Source organism: Capra hircus, unplaced genomic scaffold, assembly GCF_001704415.2.
Source record: "Capra hircus breed San Clemente unplaced genomic scaffold, ASM170441v1, whole genome shotgun sequence".
Lineage (NCBI taxonomy): Eukaryota > Metazoa > Chordata > Mammalia > Artiodactyla > Bovidae > Capra > Capra hircus.
This window is the reverse complement of record NW_017189652.1, coordinates 254,088-266,163: the sequence shown is the minus strand read 5'-3', so window position 1 is coordinate 266,163 and position 12,076 is coordinate 254,088. Positions and strand designations below refer to the sequence as shown.

At 47.4% G+C, this 12,076-nt stretch overlaps 1 protein-coding gene across 1 annotated transcript in view; it reads left to right on the top strand.

The window, feature by feature from the left end:
- The first annotated feature begins 7,021 nt into the window (after positions 1 to 7,021).
- Positions 7,022 to 12,076, top strand: part of MPP1 (membrane palmitoylated protein 1) — a 32,376-nt gene continuing 27,321 nt past the window's right edge. The window contains exon 1 of the mRNA XM_018044623.1: positions 7,022 to 7,521. Within this exon, the coding sequence (XP_017900112.1) occupies positions 7,420 to 7,521 (102 nt within the window). The 5' untranslated portion in view covers positions 7,022 to 7,419. The remainder of the gene's footprint in view (positions 7,522 to 12,076) is intronic.

The following is a 12,076-nucleotide window of genomic DNA, read 5'->3' as shown; positions in this document are numbered from 1 at the left end:
ATGAAGGCTTAGGATAGCCGCTGGGTAGCTAAGCAAATCTCCACTGAAGCCTGGAGAATTCTCAGCTCTCTGTCAGTAATCATGAGATGTAGAAATACTTGTATAAAGAATTTTTATTATGGTTTTCACTAGCAAAGAAATAGAACCAACTGAAATGATTATTAGCTGGTTAAAGAAAGCTGTGAACATTCATACATTGTTGTAGAAGACTAATCACATGGAATCGGAGTCATGAAATACTGCTGAGTGAAAAAAATGCCAATTGTAATGGAGGATATACAATCCCACCCAATTTATTGTGAAAAAGCTACTTCCAGGGAAAGAAAAATCCTTGAAGGATCTAACCAAAGATTTGGACATTGGTTATCTCCTTCAGATAGTGAATAGGTGATTTTAATATTCATGATTGTTGTTGTTACTTAGTTTCAGGTTTATTTTTGTCTGCCCTTTTCAATGTTTCCACAACAAAACATATTGTTTAATTAGGAAGTTTTTAAAAAGAAACTTAAAAACAAGAAAAACTATCTGAACTTACTTCTACTCTATCTCTACATCCAATCCCACACTCTCACTTTCTCAAGTCATGAAAGCCTTTTCACAATATGAAATCACTTGGTTCATACTAACACAAAAAGCCGTCCAAAATCCTATCTTGGAAAAGGTGATATAATAACAAAGTAACTCTGCAGACCAAGACAGTGTGTTGGAATTTAAATTAACTTCAGCAGTCATCATTGTCTCTTCCTTTCCCAGTGTTCTAATAGGTGAACCTGTCCAATGAAGTATGAGAAGATTCAATGGACAAATGTAATGCTTAGCTTGCTGGATTCAAAGAGAGTGGAGAGTGTGCTATTTGTATACAATAAGGAAGTATCTACCGGGTAAAATTAAATCATCTTATATCTTAAACGATCTTTGCCTTCATTTTCTCCTTTAAAACATGCAATTGAAACAAAATGATAATAGACTCATTACTATTTTGATTATAAAATCATACATCATGCTCCTGCTCAGTTGTGTCTGACTGTCTGTGACCTCATGGACCATAGCCCTCCAGGCTCCTCTGTCTGTAGGATTTTCCAGACAAGAATGCTAGACTGGGTTGCCATTTCCTCCTCCAGGGGATCTTCCCAATCCAGGGACGGAACCTTTGTCTCCTGCTTTGGAAGGCAAATTCTTTCCCAATGAGCCATCTGAGAAGCCCCAAATAATACATATTTATCACAAAAAAAAAAAACCCATAAAATATAGAAAGAGGAGAAAATACCCATAATTCTAGCACCCAGAAACAAACATTCTTTACATCTTTGTGTATCTTCTTTCAAACTTTTTTCTATTCTTATACTATCAGTTTCCCAAAATCTGTTCTTCAAAGCAATAGCTCCATTTTAATAAATGTTATGAGATAATAGGACTCTATGTGGCCAATTAGGCTGGAGAGATGTTGAATTAAATAAGTGTAAACGTATTTCTTTGCTCCAGCACTTCTAACAGCCTTTCACAGGCTAACATGGATCTCCACAAAAGAGTAGAACAGGCATTTCCGAAACAAATGTAAACATGGGCTTTTTTTATGGAGTGAATGCTGATGTATACACAATCGCAGAAAGTCGCTCACTGAGATCCTTTCTTTCACCAACCTATCATATTTTGTAGCCTACTTTTTCCTTCACTCTATGACACATGGTGGCTATCTTTCTGTGTCAGTAAGTGCCGTGTAGTATTTCTTGCAGTGGATTCAATTGAAGTCATTTAATCACCACTCCATAATAACTTACCCCATGCACTATACAGTCCATGGAATTCTCCAGGCCAGAATACTGGAGTGGGTAGCCTTTCCCTTCTCCAGGGGATCTTCCCAACCCAGGGATCGAACCCAGGTCTCTCAAACTGCAGGCAGATTCTTTACCAGCTGAGCCACCAGGGAAGCCCTAGAGTGTTCCTACTTGTTCACTATTATACATGTAATGCAGGTGATAGTTTTACACATTATTCATTTGCTTTTCACTTTGCTGGGGCCACCTGATGAAAAGAACTGACTCATCGGAAAAGACCCTGATGCTGGGAAAGGTTGAAGGCAGAAGGAGAAGGGGACGACAGAGGATGAGATGATTGGATGGCATCACCAACTCAAAGGACATGGGTTTGGGTAAACTCTAGGAGTTGGTGATGGACAGGGAGGCCTGGTGGGCTGCAGTATATGGGGTCGCAAAGAGTCAGACACGACTGGGCGACTGAACTGAACTGCACTGAACTTGCTGTTCCGAGTTGGAAATCACTCACTCCGCAAACACTATGGCACACCTCCTGTTCTGAGCAAGTAACAAGGCAAACAGCAAACTTGGCTAGAGTGAAAGACACAGCAGCGCCAGGGGACTAGGGTGAGAGTCTGCCTGGGGCAGAGTTAAGACCTGGTGGGCCTCGGAAAAGATCTGGGTTCTCCTGGGAGCCCATGGAAAGTGGGGAAAGTCATTTGATGGGTGTTTTTAAAGGGTCATCTCAGTCGCCATGTTGAGAGGGTCCAAAGCAGGGAGACCAGCCAGGAGGTTTCCCAAAATCCAGGCAAGACACAGCCTTGTTGGCACCAGGGTGGGGATTGGCAGAGTTGTACTCAGTGTCAGAATCTGGACGGAGGGAGAAGTGAGAGCCATCAGGATTTGAACAGTGACTGGACGAGGAGTGGGAAAGAACTGAAGCTTCGAGAATGCCTCCTGGACTTTGGGCCTGAGCAAGCCAGGGGCTGGGGTCCGGGCAAACCACAGGAGGTTAGGAATTTATTGCCTCAAAAAATGCAAAGAGAAATACCAAACAGGTGTTTTTTTTTTTAATATACTTATCATTTATTCTTGAGGTAAATAAACACTTAAGAATAATTTAAATTACATGCAACTTAAACAGCATAGGTATATAGAAACTGGAAAGCTGACACAAATCTGTTAATTTATTAAAAACTAGTGAGTTGTACACTTTTTTTTCTTTTTTTTATTTTAATTGGAGGCTAATTACTTTACAATATTGTGGTGGTTTTTGCCCTACATTGTCATGAATCAGCCATAGGTGTACATGTGTTCCCCATCCTGACCCTCCCTCCCACCTCCCTCCCCATCCCATCCCTGAGGGTCATCCCAGTGTACCGGCCCTGAACACCCTGCCTCATGTATCAAAAGGATGTTCTGGCTGATACAGGGGTAAGATCCTGGCACACACCCTCCGTCTCAGACTCCACTTGGTGAGAGGAGACCATCCTCTGATCAGACTTGAAGAGGAAGTTGAACTGACCAGGTTGTGTTGAGCTTTCAATCAGCCAGGATGTGAACTTACATTTTCCCCCACTAAGCAGCACATGGGGGCTGGGGAGGGGAATCTAAGCTGCCTCCTTACACACACCTTCACAGTCCTTTTTATCTTGCCCACACTGTTCCTTAAGGCAAACTGCTGAACGGGGAATGGCTGGGTCAGAGGCTGCAGGCGTGCTACCATGCAGCACTTGTGCAAGGCTCACAGACCTCCCCCTCCTGTTCTCTTGAATATTCTGTTGTGTCCTTGATTTGCTTTATATTTTTGCCAATTTGGAGAAGGCAATGGCAACCCACTCCAGTACTCTTGCCTGGCAAATCCCATGGACAGAGAAGCCTGGTAGGTTGCAGTCCATGCCAGTTATGTTAGGCAATCCACTATTTAATTTTGCTGGGATTTTACAAATTCCTGAAGTCTCCCTAAACTTGCTGCCCCAGACGTTTCAAGCTTCTCTTTTGCAATATAACCTACCTACAGCAAAGAGCACAAGTCAAAGGTGTATAGTTTGGAGACTTCCCACAAAGTGGACACATTCACTGTCCTTCTCCCCTTTAGGATCAGCAGCTCCTCCTCACTGGCCCCCCTCTCCCCACTCCCTGTAATCCTCATCTGGTCTCCTCATGCCAGAGCCTTGCCTGTTTTTAAGTTTTCTGAAAATGAAACCACAGGCGTGCACTCTCCTCTGTGCTTTTCTTCTTTTTGGTTTTGAGTTTCTGTCACGTGGATGCCTGGAGCTGCAGTGACCCCTTTGTAACCCAACTGTATGAAAAGACCTCTACTCATTTAGCCCATTGACGGTGGACAGGCATGTGTGTTGTTTCCGTCTTTTCTACTCTGAATAAAGCCTCCAGAAGTATTACTGCACATGTCTAGTAGGGTATACGTGCAAAAGTATGTCTAGTAGGGTACACGTGCAAAAGTCTCTCTGAAAAGTGTCATCTGTGACTGCCTTTCTGAGTCAAAGGCCAAGTGCCCCCATCACCCCACACCCTTGAGAAGATATAACATCATAGTCTTCATTTTTTTTTTTTAACCAATCTGGTGGATAGAACATAGTATCTTATTGTTTTCTTACTTGGCATTTCCCTGACACCTGATGACATTGAAGATCTTTTCTTGTGTTGATAGGACATTTATCTCTCTCCTATGAAATGTCTGTTAATGAATTGTGCCCATTTTTCTAATTTTAGCTTCATTTTTTCCTTATTGATCAGTAGGACTTCTTTGTATACTCACTATACTAATATGTTGTAGGCTAGAAATGTGGAACATACCGTCCCTTATTCTGAGGGTTGTATTTTGATTTTAATGTTGTCTGATTTGGCGATAATTTTTTAATTTTAATTGGAGGCTAGTGACTTTTCAATATTGTGGTGGTATTTGTGATTTGGTGATAATTTTCCTTGCGTCTGTTTAAGGACCCCTTTCCACCCAAAAGTCATAAAGGATGTCTCCCATGTTGTCTTCTAAAAGTTTTACAGTTTTGCCTTTCACCTTTATATCCTTTAGCTCCTCAGGATAAAGTTTTCTTTGAGATGAGATCAAGCCTAATTTTAGTTTTTAAAGAAAATTGTGAGAAACGATGTTTTTCCAGTCGTGAACTCTGAACTAAATTTCTGTGCCTCAAAGCAGTTCTAGGAACTTAGAAAAGCAGATAGCTGCAATAAATTCCAAGAAGCAATAAATTCTCAGGAGCAAGGCCTCATTCTGAGCACTGAGCACACTGAACTGGAACCAGCCGACCAGAAACAGGCGAGTGCATGTTGAAAAGAAGACCAGCTGTATGACCAGCCCTCCTTGGAGTCAGCCCACTTGCCTTCCCAGTACTTTTCCACTCTGAGCTTGGCCTCAGGAAAAGCTTCAGCTACATTTTGCTCGAGGACTCCCTGCCTCTGAAGTTCTCTGGCTGCCATAGTTTCGATAGCCTGTGTGCCTTCACCTGTGACCAGTCTTGGTTTCTGTTTTGATTCCCCATATGCCCAGTTGCCCTAAGTGCAAGTGTGTCCTTTCCCTACTGGTCTGTGACACATCTTGTCATGTCACCATTTCTTGTCTCTTTTCTGTTCCATTGGTCTATTTGTCTCTTTCTGCACCTGTCCTACACTCTCCTAGTTACACAACTTTGTTATAGGTTGCGCGATCTGGAAGCCAAGTCCCTCCACATTGTTCTTTACAAGTCCATACACATTTTAAAATGAGATTTTCCAGTTTCACAAAACCTATCTGTTGAGACCTTTATTGGAATTGCATCAATATATACATCTAGGAGTAGGGTTGCTGGCTCAGAGGGGAGATGCATGTTCAATTTGAAGAAACACAAAGCTTTTCTCCTAATAGTACTGCCAAATGTAGACTCTCAGTAGCAACGTTCAAGAATTCACATGGGTTCTCATCTCCTCTAACACTTGATATTGTTAGACTTTTAAATTTGTGACAGTTTAATGGAGGCACAGTGGTATTTCCTTGTGGTTTAATCACTAATGAGGTTGAACATCTGTTCATATGTTTATTGTTCATGCGTGTTTCTCCATCTGTGAAATGCTTATTCGTGGTTTTTTTTTTAACCCATTGATCTGCTGAGTTGTGTGTGTTTTTCTTATTAATTTGTAGACCTTTATATATTCATAATAGGAATTCTTCATCAGTTGTATTGAAAATATTTTCCACAAGTCACATCTGGTCTTTTTTGCTTTTTTAGTTTGCCTTTTGATGAGTGAAATCTCTTAATGTTAAAGTCAAGCTGATCAATATTTTTTACAGTCGATGATTTGTCTGCATTGTTTAAGAAATCTTTCTCTATCCCAAAGTCTAAAAGTTCTTTGCTGATGTTTTTAGTCAAAAGCTTTGAAGTGTGTTTTTGACAGAGAAGTCCTCAATCCATCTGGAATACATTTATTTCTGCATATGGCATGCAGATTGGTTCCAGGTTCCTCTCTTTCAATATAAATAAACATTTCCTGCTGCTGCTGCTGCTGCTGCTGCTAAGTTACTTCAGTCGTGTCTGACTCTGTGCGACCCCATTGACGGCAGCCCACCAGGCTCCCCCACCCCTGGGATTCTCCAGGCAAGAACACTGGAGTGGGTTGCCATTGCCTTCTCCAAACATTTCCTAACTGTGGTTTAATAAAAAGTGTCTCTTTACTCACCTAACATGGCACTTGTATCAGACACCACAATTACACACCGGCCAGTGTGCATCTCTGCATTTTCTAATCTATTTCATTGCTCATTCACTCTGTCTGTGCACGGTATCCCACTGTCTTAATTTCAATAGTTCCCTTTCCTCTGTGTGTGTGTGTGTGTCTCTGTGTCTCTCTCCCTGTGTGTGTGTGTGTCTGTCTGTCTGTCTGTCTCTCCCTCTGTGTGTGTCTCAGACTTCTATAGTTTCTTGAGGGTAATCTTGGAGAAGGGAGCCATCCATCAATCACATGAGCTCAGTCTCTCAGCAGAGAAAACTGGGTGATTTGGCTGCAAACTCTTGGCCCTTGGGTTTTTCTCTTCTTGGCCAAGAGGTCCTGGAAGGACGGAACAAGATTACGCAGAGTAATGTACTGCTTGTAATACTGCGAGGTTATTCCCTTTGGGTCAAGGAGCCAGGTGTTTATCAGGCAAATGTGTGTACAGATGGCGCACAGCCCTGAACTCTGTAAGCACAGGAAATGTTTGTTTTGTTCAGCAAGTTTTTCGTGCCTTCGCTGCTGGGGTGAACGCCAGGAAGGTGTGAGGGTGCTAAGGAATCCCGCTCTGGCCTTCGTAAGGAATGTTGGTCTCCTCGCTGCCACTGAGCCTTCCATTTTTTGTTTGTTTGTTTTCGTGGCTTTAATTCTCAGAGATGTACTTGTGCGCCCTTTCCCGGCGCCCAGGTGCGCAGAGCCGGGCCCCTGGGGGTCTCGGGGGCGGAGACCAGGCGGGGGGCGTGTTCAGAGGCGGAGAGTGGGCGGGGCTACGCCCCCGCGCGCCCGGCGCGCTTCCTGCGGGGTGGTGACGGCCCAGGCGCGCCGAGTCCCAGCAGCCTTCGCCGCCTCCGCGCGCCGCAGGCTCCCGGGCCCTCGCGCTCCAGCTTCTGCCCGGTCCCGCGGCCCCGCGGCCCCCGCGTCCCAGGCGGCCCGGCTCTCCCACAAGATGACGCTGAAGGCGAGCGAGGGCGAGGGCGGGGGCGGCATGCGCACCGCGCTCTCCGATCTCTACTTGGAGCACTTGCTGCAGAAGCACAACCGGCCCGAGGTGAGCGGCTCCCGGGGTCCCCCCAACGGCATGCGGTGAGGGCCGGTCCCCGACTCTAGGCCTCGCCGTCCGCCCTCCTGCCCTCGGGGAGGGGTCCTGACCCCCGGGGCTCGTGCGGGACTTCTGGGCGCCTTGGCTCGGGACTCCGCGGCGCCTCTAGGCGGGAATCGGCAGAGGCCGCGGCCCCTGGCCCCAAGAGTTGATGAAAGGTCGGGGGAAACTTCTGCGTGGACGGAGTCGGGGTCACGGAGAAGACTTTCAGGAACAGAGCCCAGAGGAGGTCTGCTTAAGTGCTTGTGTCAGCAGAAAGGGTTGGTGGTAAGAGCCAACGCTGGCCTCAAAGTGCTCAGTCACCATGCCGTGGCATTTCTGCGGGGGCCTCTGGCGCTGGGGGGCACCCGGGTGGCCTGTGTCTGTGGGCAGGCATCATCTCAGGAGTAATTCTGTGCCCCCCCACCAAGATTCCTGCGATGGCCCATAAATAGCAACTCACCTCTATCCTCAAAGATGGCCCATAAGGGAGAGTTGATTCTCTTGTTATCTTGGGGCTTCCCTGGTGGCTCAGAGGGTAAAGCGTCTGGTTCGGTTCCTGGGTCGGGAAGATCTCCTGGAGAAGGAAATGGCCACCCACTCCAGTACCCTTGCCTGGAAAATACCCTGGACTGGTAGACTACAGTCCATGGATCTCAAAGAGTCTGATATGACTGAGCGACTTCAAGGTAAGGCTGCATGCCAGGCCCACTCACTCACCTGAAGACTGAAGCTGGGTCTCAGTGGTCAGCCATCAGCCAGCACCCACTGGCAGCCCTTCCATGTTCCCTGGCCTCCTCACAGCCTGTTGGCCAGGTTCCAAGAGAGGATGTCCACAGAGACACCCAGAGACAGAGGGCTCATCAGACACTAGCTGGCCTGGGAACTCACGAGTGTGAATCTTTTTCTAGACCTCCAAGATCTTCCAGGGCAGGGCTGTTTGCACACTCACTTTTTCCAGGTGAAATGCCTGATCCGTGGGGCCTTGGAAATGGTTCCCAAATTACTAAGTGCCTGAAGAGGTGGACGTGTTATGCAGCGCACCCATCCACTTGGGCATATGATGAAACTGCAGATCCCCCAGGTCCCAGCAGACTGGTGTGCAGGCTGCGGACTGTGGACTGGGAGGCATCAGAGGGAGGCTGCATTCTGTATCTGCATTGAGCTTGCTGTTTCCCTCAGGGTGCCATATTCACACTTTGCCGTCTTTGCAAATCAGGATTGCGGTAGTCTAGGCTTCCAGGAGCAGCGGGATGATCATGTGGGGAAGGCAAAGTTGCAAGTTAGGCAGCGGCAAGTGCGCTAGGAGGGGATCAAGCTCTGAAACTCCTTGATTCCCCATAAGCTTGGAAATGTGATTTTTTTGCTTTTCTTCCCATCAGTCAACTCACTTGGCTGAGCCTTAACTCCGTCCCTACCCCCTGCCAAACTCGCTTTATTGAATTTTCTTTTGGCAACTTTATTGAGATTTACTTTGCATTAATAGAATTCACTGATTTGTGCAGTTCATTGACATTGGACACATACATCCCACCCTGTAGCTGTGACCACAGTACTTGGGGGTTGCCCCCCAACCCCCTGCCATCCCTAGAAGCATGGAACACCCCCAACCCCCCACCGCCAGCAGCATTTGGAAAACACTATCACTTTGCCTTTTTGAGGCTGTCCCACAAATGGACTCCAGCTTACATAGGCCTTTCTGTGTGCCTGCTTTCACTTTGCACAACCTGAGCGCCACCTGTGACTCAGTGTCCCGACCCCTTGGAGATCTTTCTGACCCTGGTGGAAAGGCTGGGGAGATTCGTTGTGTGCAGTTTTGAACAGAAGCTCTGTCACTACTCTCTGAGTAAGCAGCAGTTTTTGTGGAGCCATGAGTTTATCCTGCAATACCAGATACAGACTCCTGCCTATGTAGTTTGTTTGCATGAAAGGATTTGAGGATGGGATAAGAAAAATTGGTAAAGCACAGAATGAAAAGCTTCCAGAACTGCCCAACTGTGGACCTCGGAGGGAGAATCTCCACACCATGAGGGGTGGCCTGACCCCAGAAACTGGCTGATTTCTGATTTCCTGAGGTTCACCTTCCCTCCGAGGAAGCTGTTGGCTTTAAAGCAATTCAGAAATTCCTGTTGCCAAACGTTTCATTGAGAAGGATTGCTTTCGGTAAAAGTTCTAAAGACTCAAAAACCAAAGTTTCCCTTCTGATTGTAGTCTGTATTTGATAACTGAAAAAGTCTTATCAGAACACAATGTTGCAATACATTTGAAGTGGAGGCTGCCTCCTCTATTTAACTATAGGTGTCCTTCCTTGAAGAAACATTTTATGAGCTCTCTGTGACCTTGTTCTTTATGGCAGTCCCTTAGTGCACATAAAATGTGTTGTAAAGTTCCTACTTGTCTCTGCTGGCCTGTTTGAAGTTGCCCCTTTCCCATGAGCTGAAGAAATAGGTTGCAAGTCCCTGAAAGTTCACTTGGGCCTAATGGCCCAGGGATGAAGTCTGGCTCCAGCTGAGTATCCACTCAGCAGAGCTCCTGGCCAGCAGATTCGGCCTCATCTGCTGTTGCACAGGTTTGAGGGTGGAGATATCCAGGGTGCCATCAGCCAACAGTGCTCCAGGGAGGGGACATTCAGGGCTCACAGAGGTCTGGAGATTTCGCCAGAGGTCCCCTGGGATGGGGGAGATGAAATCAGGTGCATTTCATGGATGGCAGGGATTTTTTTTCCCTTAAGCACCAGTTGCTCAAGTTTTTAACTGTTGCTCAAAGGAGAACTGACTCCACAGCTGGGAAATGGGAAGACATGCTCCAAATTAGGGAGCCAGAGTACAGCTTGGTGTAACAGAATTTTCTGAGGCTTCACTTTGCCTTTTTCTTTCACGTGGAGGCATAGAGTTGGGCCGTATCCATACGCATTCATTCCTCTGTCCCTATGGTTCATCCACGACTACAAGCCTCCAGCCACCAGCAGAGGCCACCGACCCTGGACTGAATTGTGTGGTGCTGCGGGGTTGACTATGCAAGAAATGCTCATGCCAGCGGACCTTTGGCAGCTCACAACCATCGTGTCCCAAGGCTGATTGTACATGTTTGTGCTCTGAAGTCACCAGCCTGCCAGTCCTGCTGCAGGTGCTTTGTTTGCCTGCATCCCAGGTACCTGGTTCATCAGGACTGAAGCCAGGACTTGCATAAAATCCTGCCTCTGAGGCTCTCCTCCCAGCCCTTTTGTGCAGCTCTCATATTTGTGGGGAAACAGTGTCCCCTTTTTTCTGGTACCTTGAGCCCTCTTGGGTTTTCTCATTTTTTTTTCTCCTTGTGTTCTTTTCCAAAGTGGAGCCTGCCCTGGCCCAGGAGGACTGAGCAGCTGGTGTCTGGTGTGGGCCATCACTTGCCTACTTGGCCTGGGCCTTCTTCCGAGTCTGTTCAAGTCGCTCAGTCATGTCCAACTCTGGGCGACCCCACTGACAGTACAGTCTGTGGAATTCTCCAGGACAGGATCTTGGAGTGGGTAGCAGCCTTTCCCTTCTCCAGGGGATCTTCTCAACCCAGGGACTGAGCCCAGGTCTCCCGCACTACAAGTAGATTCTTTCCCAGCTGAGCCCCCAGGGAAGCCCAAGAATGCTGGAGTGGGTAGCCTAGCCCTTCTCCAAGGGAACTTCCTGGCCCAGGAATCGAACCTGGGTCTCCTGCATTGCAGGCAGCTTCTTTCCCAACCGAGCTCTCAGGGAAGCCCCACGGTACCTGGAAACAGTGGGCAGAGGGCTTATCCATCAGCCTAACAGATGTTGATTCTTTCCCTCCCGTCACTGGCACCAGCTCTTAATGTGACTTGGTGGCCCCTGCTCAAGTCATCCACCTCCGCCACCTGCCGCTAAGTTTTTTTTTTTCATCTTTCTCTCTTTTTTAATCCCAGCTTCCTCTGAACTGCTGCCTCTGCCCTTTGAACCCACTGCAGATGTTTCCTCTGAAGAGGGTTTCAGAGGCCAGGTCTTGCCACCCCAGCAGTTTGTGTGATTATGAGCCCCTGAGAGGCTGCAGAGCAAAGGGCAGCCCTGCACCCTCCTCATGTGGGACAGCCATCCCCCATCTTGCCTGGGTGTGGCTGGGGGCCTCCCTGGCCAAGGGGGGTACTGGTGTCACAGAAAGCAATCGAACACCTTTGCCCGATGTTGTTTGCTCAGCATTGCTTGTATCACTTTGTAATCACCTGGCACGGGTGCTCATGGCACTGGGAAGGACTCAACATTGTGGTCCAGTGTGGGGCCAGTAAGTCCCAGAACAAACCATGGAAAGTCTCTGCCACCCGTTGGAAGGCACGTGTCTTACCAGCTGTGGAAACACGCCAAGTTCCAGCAGTTGAGGGGCAGGGCAGGAGAGACAGGGAACCAATTGCAGCCTGCGGCCCCTGCTCTGCACACATCTGTCTGTCTGTCTTGCCCTTCCTCACAATTGTCTGCGGGCTGGGGGTGCCAGGGGCTGGCATGCCAGGTGCCATCAAAGAGCGGTCAGAGCAGGGGCATCAGGTGGT